Genomic DNA, 18612 nt, shown 5'->3' with positions numbered 1-18612 from the left:
AGTGAGACTACAGCAAGTTACTCTATAGATGCATGATATCGGCTAGCTTGGTGATATCGGCTAGCTTGGTGATATCAGCTAGCTTGGTGATATCGGCTAGCTTGGTGATATCCTCTAGCTTGGTGATATCGGCTAGCTTGGTGATATCGGCTAGCTTGGTGATATCGGCTAGCTTGGTGATATCGGCTAGCTTGGTGATATCGGCTAGCTTGGTGATATCGGCTAGCTTGGTGATATCGGCTAGCTTGGTGATATCGGCTAGCTTGGTGATATCGGCTAGCTTGGTGATATCGGCTAGCTTGGTGATATCGGCTAGCTTGGTGATATCGGCTAGCTTGGTGATATCGGCTAGCTTGGTGATATCAGCTAGCTTGGTGATATCCTCTAGCTTGGTGAGCTGTGATGTGCTGCTTTGACCATGTCATAATTTATTATGAATAATTCACAAATATATACTGGTAAGAGTAATATATACGACACTTCTATCTTTATATTAAATATCAATCCATTTTGCTGCTGTTATGTGCCAAGTCACACACCGTTTACTAACTGTACAACAAAGTAAACTGTGTGACTCCAGGGCCCACACATTTAATTTATAGTATTTTATGGTGAAGTTTCTATGCAGATTCAAACTGCTGATCTGTAAAGTAATAAAGTTTAATGTATACTAACAGGCAAACCTCCAGTCTACTGGGTATATACATACATACATGTACATAGAGATGTTCAGAATATGCACTACAGTAGATGTGGACACACTGATTTTTACTGACTGCACTGGAACTGCATGCAGGCAGGGGTTTAGGCAGCCAGCCGTCCAGCCCTCTTTTACACAGTTGGTTTTGCAAAATGATGGCTTATATTTCCTTGCACGGCTTGCAAAATAGATATGAAGCTGTGCAAAGTTTTCTCAAGTTTTCATTACTGAGTACGCAAATATACAGAGTTACAGAAATGATACAACGATGCCAATATAGTCTTGGTTTTTCTCTTTATTGTTTAAGAGTTTCCCTAATTTTACCAATCACATCTTGACTTTAGAACTATACCACTTGCAGTTTACCCTCCCATACCTCCAAAAAGAAAGTTATCCCCCTCCCCAAAGGACCCCTAAAAGGCTGTTCCCCGGCTCACTTCACCATTGACCTATCGAGGGTAAGGCAAATTGCTCCACTCTTTTTCTGCGTGGGAACAGGGCTAACCCGAGCTTGATCAAGCCCTTGTGGGGCTAGGACAGCTGATCCCGGGTAAACATTGACAAATTATGTAAATAAACAATTGCCTTGGGGTGTAAAAGATACCATGGATTTTATCAGTTGTGGTTTCCGCCGCTTACTTATTTCTGTATCGACATAAACTGTGTTGTATCTTCTAAAATCATCTAAAGGATTTACTTTAGAGCATAGCTGAGTAGCACACAGTGTAGCTGCCCCCATATATCCACATACATACAGTATAAAGTTTGAGCTGCTTTCTTGAAGACGTCCGGATAACCGGCAAAGCCCATTATTAAATATTAATAAAAATATTTTCCTTACAACATGATCAGGTATTCGAATTGCTTGGCATTTGGTGTGACGCAAGTATTATGTTGAAACTTAATGGGACATCCCGCAGATTTTTTGTTTTGCATCATTCAGAGACTATGGTCTGAAATAAAACTTTAAAAAACCCCACAACAAACAATTATGGTAAAGGAAAGATATGACGTGCTAAACTTGTAAGCTTGCCCGGGATCATCGTTTGGGTTAGCACTAATTTACCTCCATTGTAAGAAATGCAATGTTATAAACGCTGGTTAGGAATCATAATGTACCACATAATCTTACATCTGATCATCACTGAAGGGATGTAAAAAAATACTTTTTCTTCAAGTAGTTATGCAAAGGCCTACCAGGTGAGATGAATATATTTGAGCCAGCATGAATTGATTGAGTCACAAAGGTTGAATGTTCTAGACCTACAGTACAAAGCCTAAATGATATGCAGACCTTTCGAAAAAACACACCAAAACCTTCCACCAATACGTATTGTTCACTAGAAATATTGCGGAACTCTGTATTAGAAAATAACAGGAAATGTGAAAAGATACATGTTGCTCAAATGATAAACTATAAACAGATAGGCTTACTCGAATTCTCAATAACATTTATAGCCCCAAGATTGAGTGTAAAGCCCAGGCTACAAAGGTTGTGCCACTGTGACAGTAAAGTGTTTAGTCTACATGCCATAACTTCTTGGATGCAATACTAGCAAAAGACACTGATAGTGGATTTTCTTGTTGGCAGCTTACCAAGGAAAGTTTTTACATCAATGTCAAGTAAAATGGTATATACAGTATAAAACATACGCAGACATCGAGTTGGAACAAAACCATTTGCTCGGGCCCAACCCAACAATTTTGTGTTAAGGGGTAAATATTTCTTTTGGGTAAAGTGTGCAAAAATTTTGTTTTTCAGAGTTGTTGGATCAATTTTATGCACAAAGAGTCAGCATATCTGCTGGAATAATATTATTATTTGCTTTCAGTTTTGATAATATGAAGGGTTTTTTTTACTTGAAGGTTTTTTTTATTTAACCCCCGCGACAAATTGTACCACCAACATATTGCCTTTCAGAGACGAACAATGATTCCTCTGCGCAGTGCTTTGACACGTCGTCAGACAAATACAGTAAATGCCTAATCATTTGCCCACACTTGCAATCATTAAACTGGTATTTCAAATAAGTTTTTTTTTCTCGATAGTTAAGTTTTAATTGCAGTCATGGACAGAAATCGGATGCTATACTGATCACATTGAATACGCCCTTAAAAACTATGCCGTTATAATGAACAAAAGAACAGTGGCTATAAAGTGATACTAAGAATATGTTTGAGTACAAAATAGCAACATATTTCCTGCGAACCTGAATCAGACTATTCCCAAGGTTTTCCAATCATGCCGCTATGGCTGGAGTTAACTCATTGAAAAGCGGGTTCAGATTGCAGGCCTTATCTGTGGTTTTAATTTTAGCTCTACCTAGGCATACTTGAAGCAAACCAGAGTCTGTGGAAACGGCCTATAAGGGGGCCGGGCCCCTTGACCCCCACCGTGAGGGGTGGTCAATTTGCCATTCTTAATGATGCCTCCGGTATCATGTTGCCCCAAAATGGTAGGACACGTTCTTTAAAATTTGGACACACACATTATCATTTCTGCCTCAACCCCTGCATGCAAGCATGCACTAGAATAAACATGGCATTGTGCTTATATGCATACATTTAACACTAAACAAACTACTGTCATCTTCACAAAACTGCAAAGTCATACAATACAGAAATGTGGAAGATCTGTTTGCATCAGACACTCATAGTTATAGGCTAGCCCTAGTATAAGTAACATTACAATACACTAGCCCTAGGGCCTACTCTTAATATTAATATTTGGCAAGTGTTTGATGAATAACCTGCTATAAAGCATGATGTTCTGCATAGATTATCTTAAAACAGGCATTGACACGTTTTAGCTTTAACAGGCTAGAATATTTGTAGGCTAGGGAAAGGCTTAAGTTGCCGCAGTTGACCAATTTCTTGTTAGGGCTAACCGTGGGACTACAATTTGGCCTTGACCTTACTCACAGCCTAACCTACGATCGGTGAATAACCTAGAGCAGGACTACTAACATCGCCAGACCTAGCCAACTCATTACCTAGTATATAAATGATGTTAAAGATCGCACGACAATAAAAGTGAAACTGACTTTAAATAATAAATCTGAATTGTTGACATTTAAACCTGATTAAAACAACGTGCTGTTTGGTAGACGGTATTTCACTTGGTCTTCTTCAGTGGGCACACGTTTTCCGGACCCCCTTTGCTTTAGTAGACTTTTGCACGTAACTACGTTATCGAAGACCTAACATAAACAGTCTGCGACAATTCTGCTTGTACACGTTGTTCAGCTAGCGATCGTCGCGATTTTAGACAGATTTCACACAGACATGTCAATTATACACTATTTAGACATGGCCGTCTGCGCAACATGAATATTCAACAACAACTTCATTGGCTCAAACAGAGGTGTGTGGTTAGCATACCTCATTTAACGGAAGCCTTCCGAAGCCGTGAAAGTTCACTAAAAACAAATGATACGGGCAGGGAATTCTGCAAGAACTACTTCCCTCAGTTGATCGGTAGATCCGTGGCGTAGCCAAAGGGGCGTCGGCAGTGGCGTACTAAGCCGGACGGGGTAGGTCAAGGGCGGCGGAAGCACTTTTAATCTGGGGGGGGGGGGGGGCACCGACATCAAAGGGCACTTTGCAGAAATTCGATTGGACTGATGCAGCCTTATATTTAGGACCCTTTATGACTCTTATTGTATAATCTTGTTTGCGTATACACATCACTCCATCAACGCCCCCCCCCCCCCCTCAAGAAAATATGCATACTAGCACTGCAATATCCAATATGCAAATTAGGAAACAAGGAACAAGTTTTCTTTTGAGACAAAATGAGGTGAAATCATGCTAGTCGCTAATGTAGGAATCTTCCGAATTAGAGCTTATTTCTTGTTAATATCTTAACAAATTTTTTTCCATTCGAAATAGCTTTGAGTTTGGCCCACAGAAATTCATTAAAAGTCAGGGGCGTAGCCAGGATTTGCAAAGTTGTATGCACAACTATCTGAGCGGAGCGCCACCATCGGTTGGCGCGGAGCGTACAAGAAAATTTTTGGTTTTACAAACCCCTCAGATGGCCGGAAACGGCCCTTCCCGAGTGTTCATTCTGGTTCCCTGGCCTCTTGCTAACTTGAGATGAGACACCTCAATTTTTATGGAGAAAAAGGGCACATTTTTAACCTGAGGAAAAGTGGGGGGCACGTGCCCCCTGTGCCCCCCCGGTTCCGCCGCCCTTGGGGTAGGTCCACCCCGGGGTACCAGTCAGAGGGTGCTATGCCACAGGTCCCCCATATTATAATAATAATTATAATTATTATGATGATAATAATAATAATAATAATAATAATGATTGTAATAATGATAATAATAATAAAATGAACAATAAACATAATCATAATCATAACAATACTAATCATAATAACAATAATAATAAAATTATTAATTATAATAATAAGAATAAAAACAATTATCGTTATCATTCACGTCATTCACGTCATCGTCAGCCATATCATAATCATATTAATAATAATAATAATAATAATCATCATCATCATCATCATCATCATCATCATCATCATCATCATCATCATCATCATCATCATCATCATCATCATCATCATCATCATCATCATCATCATCATCATCATCATCATCATCATCATCATCATCATCATCATCATCATCATCATCATCATCATCATCATAATCATAATCATAATCATAATCATAATCATAATCATAATCATAATCATAATCATAATCATAATCATAATAATAATAATAATAATAATAATAATAATAATAATAATAACAATCATAACAATAATAATCATAATAATATAATCAGTTTAATTCTTGCCAAAGATAGTACCATTTTGCATCTAAGCTACCTTACATAAACAAAGATTATCAAACGGGCGTGGGTACCCCTCCTCTTAGACCCTCCCCCAGTACGGCATCCGCCCGGGTGCAAACTATTCTAGGTACGCCACTGGGCGAGGGGTGGAGGAGGGGGTGTTGGGCACACAGTTCCCCAATAGAAATTTTCGTAGACGAAACGGGCACTGCTTAGCAAACATTGCAGACAAGTTAAATTGTATACATGGGTAAGAATTTAATAATGCACTTCGCAAACTTAATAAAATGATGATAAAAATGGTAGCACCATCCGGCATTTTTTTTTATCCTAAAACCAAAGAATGTTCATTGGGGAGGGTTTTTCTTCAGCTTACAACCCTCCCTAGAACAGATGAAAGCCTAACTTTCGTGCCATCCCCACCACCCCCACCCCACTCCCACCCCACCCAAAATTTTAAATCGGGACAGAGGCGGGTAGGGCAGGGTAACGGTGCAGCCGCGTATAACTCTGAGAGACTTTAACCCAAGAAAAATTCAAGTAACCACCTCCCTACTGGCAGACAGAATGATACAAACATATATAGAGTGAAGTACATGTGCTTGTACATGAGGTACAACTTATACAATCACAAATTCCTATACAGTGTTTCAAAATTGGCAAACTATATCACCTATTTTTGCATTGAAGCACCCTCCATAAGGGAGAAGTGTCCCCTCCCCCTTTCTCCTACGATTTGATAGCCTACCCTTCTAACTACAAAGTTGGTCGCACCCATTGAGTAGAGCCTATGTATTGTACCATGACAAGTCATCAATGCAATTCTCTGCCTCTAAAAATCAGGACTGATCCCCCCCCCCACCCCATCAACCGCAACCCCTCCCACCCCACCGTACCTCCACTCACACCATAACGGCGGGCTTCGCTACGGCAACACAGCCTCCTTCATAAAATCCTTCATTTGCTCCAGTCCTTCCTTCACGCCGGTCCCTATACCTAAATCTGTCGGGGTGGGGGGGGGGATTTGCCCACTCCCACCTACCCTAATTATGAAATCCAACGCATGCTAAGGGAACTTGGTGTAGTTTATCGTCCTGAATGTAAATGCATCTTTTTGACACGAAAGAAGCAAGCTTCCGTGAACGTTTTCGGCTAGTTCGGACTGCAGTAGTAACAATTTATGTTATTATTAATTGCTTGTCTGCCCGTGTTAAATGAGAGAGGCTAATCAAGCATTATATCGTAATCAAGAAATGATGTTTTAATACGGAACAAGTCGGCATGGGATTCGATTGTTTACTTTTACTAGGTTTAGCAGGGCCCATATACACTCTTATATAATCACTACACTTCTTGCTGTCTCTAACATTCCAAGTTATTATCCTTAGTCAATAAGTTGCAAGATTCGGGGTAAACAATTCCACTTGTGTAAGATACAAGCTCGGGTGTAAAATTCTCAATTCTTGAATCACCCGGGAGGTTTTATACTATAGAAATTCAATCAGAACATACCCGTGAAAAATACTTAGGGACCATCTGTTTTCACTGTACTGTTGTATGGGGACCGCTATGACGTAGATGAAATTAACGGCTACCATATGCCAGCATGGCTGCTGTAACTGTACATGACAACGCACACGAACAGGATCTTAAGTTTGAATTATTTAAAGGCTGTGCTTTTCTTGATATTATTAATTCATTAATCTGGTAAGCTAGGTCTGGCCTTATTCCAATTTCATGGTGTCATAGCTGTCACGAGTTTGAGTAAAGTTGGGGGGGGGGGGTGCCCAAGGGGAGCGGTGAAAAGGGGGTTATAAGCCACTTTTGATATCATCAAACAAGGGACTATCAACATTCTTTCAACTCATTAATATTTAACCATAAATGGGCACTGAATATACCACTATAGGTCACTAAAAGTCAAATACTTTAACAACAAAAAAGGTGCAGTATAGAACATATACATAATAACATAACAGATGACAATTAAAAGTAGTAGACACTCGAATAACGGAGGGAAACAAAAATCAAGTTTGTGAAATCATTTACAGAACATCTTATTTACACTTTCTCTATTGCATGAGCGAGTGTCATTGAAATGATTTGGATTGGTCTCATCAATGTGAACAACGCGCCCTCCAGTATCATAACTTACATTCCAACTGTTGCTTAAAGATCTTTGGCTTTCTGCTTTAATTGTTAATAAAGTCCAGTATTGTTGGGAGTTATATCTTCCAATATTTCAGTGAAAAGAGTTTGATACTTTCCGAGTTATCTTAGGAACCGTAGAATCAAACGCGATTGGTAAAAGTCAGTCAATATGATTGCAGTATGTTGCATCCTTTATGTGGTAGTAGGTGTTATTACAAGTTGTGGTGTTGGTTATTGTGGTGCAGCTGATGATACCGCACCACATCGCCACCTGGCGGTATTGGATGAGACTATATTTCTTCCGGGCTCTGACAAGACCGACTCAATATCTGATGTCCAGTTAGTAGTCTGGCTTAAAGACACCCAAAAAATCATGCAGCAGTCATCATTCGATGGGACGCCAAGTACTGAGGGAAGATACACGATGTATGCTGAATTTCAGGACACAGCGGGATCTTTGGAGACCAGTCTAGAAATTCGAAACATAAGTTTTTCTGACGCTGGTTCATATACTTGTGAGATATACTACCACGAAAAGCCACTGTTCACTATTCAACACAAGATCCAGGTTCAAGGTTAGTCCATTTATAACTGTAGTTTCGTAAATTTAGCACAATTTAATTGGGACAACATATATACGGAGTTTCGAGTGTTATTAAGGTTCATAATCTATTGGTTTAGTAAAGTCTTACATCATTAATTGTTCCAGGTTAACATTTCCTTGATGAATCGAATCTCTGAAGTCCTTATCTGTCACAATGCGACTAAATATAAATATAAATAAAACAGGAAAACAAATAAAATGAATAAAGAAATAAGCAAACAAGGAAATAAACAGTGCAACCGCTCACACTTGTATTTCCATCCGAACATTTTAGATTGAAACACGATAAATGTCTGAAATCCCCTTGAAACGAAACTTAACGCCAAATTGTTTATGTTTAACTGCGTAGTTTGGACTTAACTGCAAAAGCCCGTTCTTTTAGCTTCCTACAACAGCACCACGAGGATTAAATATGACACAACCCTATTTGTCTTTATGCAAAGCATTGTGAAGTTAGTAATTGATACCATATATTGTTTCCAAAAGGTTGTTACCATTATCTTGACTTTTTCCCCAGAAAGCTTTATCTTATACTTTAAAAAAAGGATCAGGACGTTTCTGATGTGTTCTGTTATATGTTCTGTTACTGTGTATCATTCCCGAGTAGGTTATCCGTGGCTTGCCAAGGATAAGGAAGTTTATACGGAAGGTCAAATGGTGTCCGCCATGTGTTGTGCTAACTCCTCGAGGGCGATGACGGACACATCACTAGATTGGTCGACACAACATGGCGCCATTAGTACCAAGGTGGAGACTGGCACTATACCGATCGTTTCTACGGACGTTCAACTGACATGCTCAAATTTGACATTTCACGCCACTCGACTTCAGCACCAACAGAAATTAACTTGTATGATTCGGAACGAGAGAAATTTAAGCGCAGATACAAACCTCTTCATTCTGTGTAAGTGGTTATTTTTTCTTCGCCAATGTTAGCTACAATTAAGTAAATAAGTAATATTTAACTGTAATTGTCTGATGTACAATCCATTTCTCATAACCACAAATATAAATACAGATTGACTATACTATCGTGGTCAATAAGCAAAGTCAGAACCCGAGGAAGGAGGAGGGAGCAGGGAGCAGGGAGGAGGGAGGAGGGAGGAGGGAGGAGGAGGAGGGAGGAGAAGGGAGGAGAAGGGAGGAGGAGGGAGGAGGAGGGAGGAGGAGGAGGAGGGAGGAGAAGGGAGTAGGGAGGAGGGTGGAGGGAGGAGGGAGGAGAAGGGAGGAGGGTGGACTGTCAGTATGACATGGAGCCGCTTTGCTTTACTTTTTATATTCAACAGATTCGGCATCTGTCCAGATCTCTGTACTGAATAGTACAAACACAGACGACACTTCGACTTCCATTGAAGAGTACGCGATAGGGATTATTGTTTGTGAAGCAGACGGTAACCCACCAGCAAATGTTACTCTCCAAAAGCAAGTGAGGAATGAAGGGTGGACGAGGCAACTCCATCTCCCAACAGTGCAATCTCGGGACGGCTGGAATACATCTTGGACATTTTATTTGTATAATATCAGCCGGCTTGATGCCGGAGTCTACAGATGCGAAGCCTTTAACGGGCTTGCTGCACCGAGAAATAGCGAACAACATGAAATAGACGTTCTCTGTAAGTTAAGTAGCCTATGAAGGAGCATAGAACAGAATTTGAAAAAAAAAAAAATAAGTGCCCTGAAAAAAATTGAAACTTTTTTATTTTATATTGGTTGGGATGAGTGGGAGAGTCTTGATAAACAAAGCTTCTTGCTTGTTGCAAAGTTCCACCCTTCCCCTCTGTAAACCACATGCCGTGTACAATAATTCCCCGTTTATCCCATCCACAAAAACTCCCCATGGATGCTCCACTTTATAACTTAGATTTCTATGCGAGTACGAACTTGTTATATTTATATATCTAACTATGTAAATGATATAGTTATTTTTATTCTGTTTTTCATGGTGTTGCAGTTTCTACTCATACCATTCTGACGTCAGCAAATGTGATGAATGTGGGAGAAAACGATGATTTTTATATCGACTGTGCGACAGAATCAAACCCGGTAGCCGTAGTGACTATAGAGAAGATTGTAAACATTGACGAATGGGTAGACCTAAGTGAGAAACCTTTTCTGATTTCTAACGATGGCTTCAAATCAACATGGCGGTTTTATTTTAGTAAGGCGAGCTTGAAAGTTGCGGGTACTTACAGATGTCTTGGTTTTAATGGAGTCGGAGTGAAAACAGCATCCTTATCAATTCTTGTAGAGATTAAGGGTAAATCAACTTGTTCTAGTCTTTTTTATGAATCAATGAACTCCGTTGCCTATTGCAGACTTTCAAATATAACGTATTAAAGTTAAATATATAGAGAACAAAATGTAAAATCTATGTCGGTTGATAGCTCAATGTGTTGTACTTTCATTTGTGACAGTAAGACAACAAAATATTCCCATCGAGACGTTATTGATTACTGTCATGAACTCGCAACTAAAAACTACTATTAGCTAGTACGGTAATATATCAATTTAGAAGTCACAAAACATTTCCCAGTCTCTGAATCTCTTACAATAGCACTATGCTTTGATATCAATCCCTCAATCCCATACATCCCAGCTTGGCAAGTCAACGCTCATTTCAAGGAATCAACTACCATTTATCATGTATGTACGAGGCATTATGCCCTTTGTTTTTCAAGGACGTATGTGTGTCATATGTGATGGCGTTATTGATTACGTCATAGTTATATACATATCTCAACTACACACGATTTCATATACCTACAGTATATGCAACACGTTGTATCTGACACTTTGAACAGAGAAAGTTACACATCTCTGGTCTGTATACGAACATTGCCCTCAATTTATCAGTTACAAATGTCACTCCTTGCAACCTTTAAGATTCTTTCCTCGTGTCTTCCTCAGATGAGAAAAAGCTTTTCGGAATCAAGATAACAGACCATAGTGTTACCATAGTGATCGTCATCGCTTCAATTCTACTGCTATTACTGGTCATAATACTAATAGCATATATCAGTAAGTTATATATGATATGATATGATGAATGATATGATATTATGTTTGATATGATATGATGTATGATATGATGTATGATTTAATGTATGGTATAGAGTATCATATGACATGATGTAGGATATGATATATGATATTATGTATGATATAATGTATGATATGATGTATCATATCATGTATGGTATGGTGTATGATATGATGTATGATATGATGTATACTATGATGTATGATATGATGTATGATATAACGTATGGTATGATGTATAGTATGATATTATGTATGATGTGACGTAAGATATTATGTATGGTATGGTGTGGTATGGTATAGTATGGTATGGTATAGTATGGTATGGTATGGTACGGTACGGTATGGTATGGTATGGTACGGTACGGTATGGTATCGTATGGTATGGTATGGTACGGTATGGTTTGGTATGGTATGGTGTGGTATAATGTGATGTGATATGATATGATGGTAGGATGTGATGTGATGCGATGCAATATGATATGATTTGATGTTAGTTTATCACCCACAGATTAAGAGCCAATTACTACTTTCTTAGTATATATTTGTTTTAATATTCAGAGAGACGCAATCATCGATCAGTCACCATTCCAGATGAACTTTACAGGTAAATTTGAAAGAACATACAAAATTCCACCACAATGCAGTGGTGTGTTGCACTTTTTGCTTTGTATAATTCAAAGAGCCTTAGTGCAAACTCCCCTATAACACTGTATTAAGTAGCAATCCTCACTTTTTACCACAATTGTGGCACACTTTACTGTATATATTGCTATGGTGCATGTCAGCATAGTATCTGCTACCACAGCTAAACCAACATCCCAGGTGGAATGAGGCAATTAATCGTAACTTTAAAGAGTTGTAAAATGGAAAGTAAAACATTTCATAAATATTTGTGGGAAACGACATCGTTTTGTGTTGGATCAAGTGGTTTACAACTTTCTCCCTTCGGAGCAAGGAATTTAAAAAAAAAAAAACATTTCAGAGCAAATGCTGAATCATATTATCTGTTCATGAATATTACGGGGCTAGATTATAATTAGCAAATCCAAGTTAAATTTGCACAATAAATAGCTTGAATGTTTCTCGAAATATCTGTGAAGCAAATTCATTTATGACAAAAAAAAAGAAGAAGAAAAAAGAGAAGGTGATCACACGTACGCAATGATTTAATGCGATGGAACCAGTCCGAGCTGCCTTCATAGTATGTATGTATATATGTATTTTAGATCCTCCTGCAAGCAGGAACTCGCGAAGAAGCCATCATTGGCTTATTAAAGCCGCAAGCTGACCGAAGTCAGTCTCTTAGATTCATATTTAACGTCCATGATTATGAATTGTCAATTGTCAACAACTCTGTTACTGGACGACATACATTAATCTTGGAGTGACTCGAACTCGGGACCTTATGATTGAGAGGCACCAGCGATAACCACTGAGCTATCACTCCATGTAACCATACTCCATACTCCACACTCCATACTCCATGATGTAACCATAACAATACTTCATACTTCATAGTAACCGGAGTTATTCCAGTGTTGTCCGCCGTATTTCCGCCTTCAAAAACGGCATCAATTTGTAACGATGCTAAGTTAATGGAACTTTACAATAGAGTTTGCTATGTTCCAATATTGTTTGTTAACCACCCGCCTTGGCTGTCTTTATTAGAACAATGCTACTTCCTCCTTAATTGTTCTATCAGGGTTAATATGTTATTGTTCATGAAAGCTCAGTAGTAAAACAAAAGGCGAAAACTATTGTTTTCCCTTAATAATAGATAGGCCTACTTGGTTATGTCTTTCAGTTTAACAGCTTAATTGATGTTTGCCACATCGATAGATATACGTACTCCAAATGTATTTGGAATTAGTTTCTTTTCTATGATCACGTGACAGACAACTATCTATATATATATATATATATATATATATACCGATACAAACTTACGGAGGCCCAATCCGAACATTTGGAAGCAATCGGCTTTGACATTTATCTAGTGTCTGATTCTAATGCTTGTACCACTGTATATTGTCCTCTCATACTTTAAAGCACTAGTACTGACAGTATGAACAGTTCATAGCCCTTATCTGATTTTAATACTAATACCACTATATAATGTCCTCTCATATCATATTTCAAAACTCTTGCAATGACAGTACGAACACTTCCTAGCCCTTACCTGGTTCGAATGCTAATACCACTGTATACTGTCCTCTCATGTCATGCTTCAAAGAACTCGTACTGATAGTATGAACAGTTCCTAATCTCTCTCCAATAGTGATATTAATACTACTCATACTGTCAGCTCTAGTGCTTTGAAAACAAGGGACATTTATGAAGATATTGTCCTAACTGGGTGAATTGAACAATCAAGATACAGTTAAATTTGAGTTGGTCTGTATTCTTCTGCTTCTTCTTCTTCTATTGCAACGATTCCTTAACTCCCTCAAGATACTTGTCAGTTCATTCTCTGTCTAATTTGAGCTATGCAAATACTTTGGCTAGTATCCAACAACGTGATACTGCTCGATATGGAGACACATGTAAGTTACAATGGTATGAACCATTCTTTTTATTCAAGTTATGTATCAAGTGAAAACGAATGAATAATGTTTCTTAGATTGAAGGGATATTAAAGTGGCTTGAAGATGATTGCTGAATAAAAATGATACTTTTTCTTAATATCATTTAATTATTCAAAGAGGAAAAATACTATTCCTACAAAACATTTGCATTTTGATGAAAGTCGGATTGGAGTGGTAGTTTCCGGTATAAAGAACGTTTCTTTAAGATGACTTATCTAGTTTGCAAGTTGAAATTAATGGATTAATAATATACGAAACGTTAGTATCTTTGCCTGTAGCAAGTAACTTACGTTTTCTGATGTTTTGTACAGCACACACCATCGATAGAAACAGAACCATGAATAGTCAAAGGTAAATATATAGTACATAAAAGTTTCAATTATGTGGGTTATGAACTTTAATGAATTCACATTCAAATTTCGAATTCACGAAATTGAAGTATCGTAACGTCAGGACCCTGAAAATGGGCGACTAGTCGCGAGGGAAGGAGATGAGTCGGGGGGGGGGGGTCATAGCACCGCAGTACTTTTCGGTGTCATGTAAGGTCATGTAGTGTCATATAAATTTGCCTAAATAATTGACCACATGACATCTCATTTATTTTCCCAATTGGGTCTCTGGACTCAGCAGGAACCGTAAGGGGGTCATCATACCCCGCGTCGCACGAATTCATTTCATAGGCGGAATTTCACACAAGTGAACATTACTCTGTCTGTTGAGTACATTCCAAATCCCAAACAGTGTCAGACGCCCTGAGCTAAATGCGATTACGAAAATCGTGCATGTAGATAGTAGATATGCTGTTTACTTCCAAAGGAATTATATGTATATGATTATCCATTGTCTATATAAGGCCGAACGTTCTTCTAAGTACCATTTCATTCGTTCTAATCCCCTACCCGGCCCACCCCACTCCCTCCACCTTGCTCGGAAATTCCTTTTATCGTCTACTTAAAGGAACAAAAATAAAGACACAATAAAAATAGATATAGTCAATGCCGTAATTAATGTTAATGGTTCTCTAACTATCGGGTGGTTTTGTCTCTGTTTTTATAGGGAGGCCGAATGGGTCTCCAGTGATGACATTAGCTATGATGATGATTTTGGTAAGCATTTCTTTAACAATCCATACCATCTTCAAATCATTTTTTATATTGAAAATTATAAAATAGACATTTCTTTTTAAATGTCTTAATTAAACGTTGGCCAGAATGAGAATTTAATAATTAAGATTAGAGAAACCATTTACATAACTTAAAGAGAAATTGAAGGTGGCTTGTTGGAGCCACGGCTACCCCCTTGGTTAGTACAAGACGGTAGGAGCCTGTAAGTTTATGTAAATACTGATTCCATTGTCGAATTCCCGTAAGATACGTTACCTCTGTCGTACCATACGTAAGACATTATTGTAACACTTTATGCAATTAATTAAATTTTATTGTTCCTTCTATACATAATGATGTGTACGTAAATGTTTAATTTTTCCAAAGCCCAGAACCGACCTCACTACGATACAAATGAACGCACGCAGTGAGTTTATGATCCTTTATGATCAGAGCCTTTAAAATATAGGCGAAATTAAAATATGATTTCATAGGCTATTAACTGTATGAAATTAGCTATAGCGATTCCAAATTATCGTTAAATTACAAAACTTACTTCTTTGCTTTGATTTACAACGTCTGACTTAAATTGAAAATACTCAAGGAAACAATAGAATTCTAATGTTCAAAATACGCCATAACAAAAGAGGTCGCTGTTTAGAAATGTTTGGGATAGAGCGCTACTTGCCTTTCTCGCTATTGCGACACCTTCGTGTCATATTGTATGTCGTATCAATGCAATGTGTAAGGCTTAGAATATGTATTAATGTGGAATATTTCATTAAATTCACAAAACACACCCGAAACAACAAGCATTGTGAAATGATAAGAGCATTTATACCTAAACCTTTCCACCAGCAGTATACTTATCCACGAATAGCTTCCAGTAATATCTTCCATCTTACAGAATGCCTATATACACCTGAATTTCATTAACTGACATCTTATAGTGGTGCTCTCTGATGTAGATCATTATTTTTTTCTGTCAAAGTTAGGCATTTACTCCCTAATTAGTAGTACGTTTCATATTATTACTAAAATTATGACTCTCTATTCTAAGTGTGCGAGGTTTGTTAGATTTGCTATGAAAGTGTCTTGTTCGCTGTGTTATGGTAAACTTCCTTAAGGATGGATAGCTGATAATCGTAACCTTATCACCAAGTAGAAAGTCCTAAGATAAATCGAACCACCGATTCAACGATTGATCGAAAGAAGACACAAACCCTCCCATCATTTACGGGCTTATTATATAGAAATATCTGTCATCCACAACTACCTCTAACAGCTAGGGAAGAAAATCTGATTCCATTTGAGAAATATCACAGATTTAAAGTTTATTCACAAACAAGGCCGAAGACTTGATCAAGTATAAATATATCATCATCGAGCCACACGTGCTTCAGTTAATTTTAATGTAAAATATTAAATCTCTTAACATGATCTGATGACGGCGTTGTTCTCAGTGGCAAAAATGTTCACATTCTTCCTTGAAAATATGATAAAGAATAACAAAGAGAAAGCCAAAGGGGCTTTCAGATCCTAGTGGTTCTATGGCGTCACAGACTTACAAAATGGCAGCTTCCAGACAGGGTTTATTGAACTTATTCGGATATTTATCAAACGGAACAAGATTGTTCGTAGCTACTTGGGGTAATTTTTACTCAAAAATATCTCTTTCATATATAAGCCGACAAAAATGAAGGATGATGTTGTGTCCCCTTTAACTATATGACGCGTCTTTTGTTCTAACTTCATTATGTTGTTAGTTGAAACAAATGAAGCATCTCTTAACTTTTGTCATGTCATGTGAATGGCTTTGTAATCAGTAAAGAATAAAGTGCGTTTACTACGATATAGAATTTGTTTTTTAATGTATGTCCTTTAATTGCCTGTTGTTACATTTCAGAGCTTCAAATACTGTCAGAATGGACAATATTTACATGAATACGGGGTGACTGTACGCATATTAACTCTTCTCTAAATTGGTGGAGGCTAACCCTACAAATCATCACGGAATAAACAAGAACATTAACTAGAAGATGTGGCCGAGGATAGACGAATGTCAAGTTAAAATTTATTAAGCTTACTCGCAAATGTTAACCTTTCTAAAATGATTGGATGTTTCAACAGGGGCAGCGAAAGAGAACTAAATCTGTAAGAACTCAATTTTGAAAGACAATGGGACGTGTGACTTTCATATGTGAGGGCGACAAACTACAAAAATAACATCGAAATGTTCCGACAAAATTGATTCCGTACTGAAAGTAGTTTAGTTTTTCAATATTTCTTTACAAAAAAAAAAAGAGGAACATTACACTCTTTTTGAATTTTAGCAAAAATGTTTTGTTTATTATACATTTTTCAGCAAATGGGCACAATTTTTAGTAACAACAAAATTATGGAAATTTTGATATGGTAAAAATGGATAAGCTGTACTATTACGATACCCGTTTGAATTACACCATATATCAGCATCTTGTTTTTTTCAATTGAACTTTTTGTAAGCAATATAAACATGTGTTTATCAAAATAAATATACTTTTGGGATCACACTCACAAAGCAAAACTCTTGAGTAGTTTCTGTTGGTAATTAACTTTTCTCGCGTTTGTTAGAAATGTTATTAATGCTTTCATAACTATTATTCATGATATTTTCTTTGTGTTTTGTTTGTAAGAAACAACTCATAAAGTGTTAGTTATTGCTTTTCATTTGTGTCATTTCAGTGGTATATTCTTCCCCTCCCTCCCCCACCCAACCCCTTACCCCTGGAAACTAAACTATGACCACCCTGTTTAAAGGGATACTGAAGGTTACACAATCTAGAGAATACCCAGACAATGACAAGTGTAAACAATGCTTTGGAGTGATTTGCTAAGCCGGACAATGTAGTTCGTAAATACCTGGCCTATTCATTTAAAACGACTGAAACGTCAAATCTACAGTGTTCTGTCACAACTTTTTATGAGTCTTGGCTGTTTATTAGCAAATACAGGGAATAAGTTTGTACCTATTTTCGGACAATTTCTTCCAATTTCCTGCGAGTAGTGAAAATGTTCGGAAAACGACATATTATCATGAGTCCATCTGAATGGCATTGACTGTGGCAATCTAGCATATATCAGTACGCTGAATAGTTATATCAGCTGACATTGCTAATTATATGGAGATGTGAGAGATCAATGTATCATTTAGATGTAGCAGAGGAGATAGATAGAGACAGAGGGAGAGAGAGCTGGAGGGTGAAAGGTGGAGAGAGAGAGAGTGAGAGAGCCCCTAATCCGACGTAATCCGATTATATGACGATATCATCAATGAGCTGAAACAATAACAAAATCACAGGCTGCAGTGAAGGCTCAATATTTCGTTCGTTGTTTCTCGATCTCTAATATTAATTAAGTATTTTATGTCTTCGTCTAATGTCGTTGTTTTAAATGTCTATTTATAGAACACATTTTAAGTTATGTCACCAATCCTATAAATACCATAGCATGAAAGATTATTGGAAAGTGCGGGTGAGAGTTCATCGTCCCATATTTCTTCTTTGGAGCATATTTCCGATATGATGAAAACATAGAAATAAAGCAATAAAAATGATGGGGTTAAAGCG

General features: G+C 37.7%; 2 protein-coding genes across 11 annotated transcripts in view; one reads left to right on the top strand and one right to left on the bottom strand.

The window, feature by feature from the left end:
• Positions 1-3976, bottom strand: part of LOC139976757 (cystathionine beta-synthase-like) — a 43911-nt gene extending 39935 nt beyond the window's left edge. For 2 of the 7 annotated variants that reach the window (XM_071985485.1, XM_071985486.1), the window contains exon 1: positions 3780-3969. The gene's annotated coding sequence lies outside the window, so the exon portion shown is untranslated. Of the gene's footprint in view, positions 1-3779 lie in introns of all 7 variants that reach the window. The other 5 variants (XM_071985484.1, XM_071985487.1, XM_071985488.1 and 2 more) reach the window with 5 other exon arrangements.
• Positions 3977-7579: 3603 nt separating this feature from the next.
• LOC139977227 (uncharacterized) lies at positions 7580-18612 on the top strand. Of its 4 annotated transcripts, none has more exons than XM_071986463.1 (11): positions 7580-8245; positions 8882-9178; positions 9561-9887; positions 10226-10531; positions 11182-11292; positions 11875-11920; positions 13768-13859; positions 14213-14252; positions 14958-15007; positions 15397-15431; positions 16929-18612. In XM_071986463.1, the coding sequence occupies exons 1-10, from the start codon at positions 7840-7842 to the stop codon at positions 15420-15422; spliced, it is 1701 nt and encodes a 566-aa protein (XP_071842564.1). In that variant the 5' UTR covers positions 7580-7839; the 3' UTR covers positions 15423-15431; positions 16929-18612. The 4 variants fall into 4 exon arrangements, with proteins under 4 accessions (XP_071842564.1, XP_071842563.1, XP_071842561.1 ...); XM_071986462.1 differs by having other exon boundaries at positions 16911-18612; XM_071986460.1 differs by having other exon boundaries at positions 15392-15431.

The sequence above is a fragment of the Apostichopus japonicus genome, chromosome 12 (genome assembly GCF_037975245.1).
Source record: "Apostichopus japonicus isolate 1M-3 chromosome 12, ASM3797524v1, whole genome shotgun sequence".
NCBI lineage: Eukaryota > Metazoa > Echinodermata > Holothuroidea > Aspidochirotida > Stichopodidae > Apostichopus > Apostichopus japonicus.
Note: the sequence above shows the minus strand (reverse complement) of the source record. Positions and strands in the feature narration are given on the sequence as shown.

Coding starts and splice junctions, on each gene's coding strand:
- LOC139977227 (XM_071986459.1), top strand. CDS start 7,840: ATGATTGCAGTATGTTGCATCCTTTATGTGGTAGTAGGTGTTATTACA. Junction 10,532..11,181: donor AATTCTTGTAGAGATTAAGG/GTAAATCAACTT, acceptor TGTCTTCCTCAG/ATGAGAAAAAGCTTTTCGGA. Junction 11,921..13,767: donor ATTCCAGATGAACTTTACAG/GTAAATTTGAAA, acceptor AACTCCCTCAAG/ATACTTGTCAGTTCATTCTC.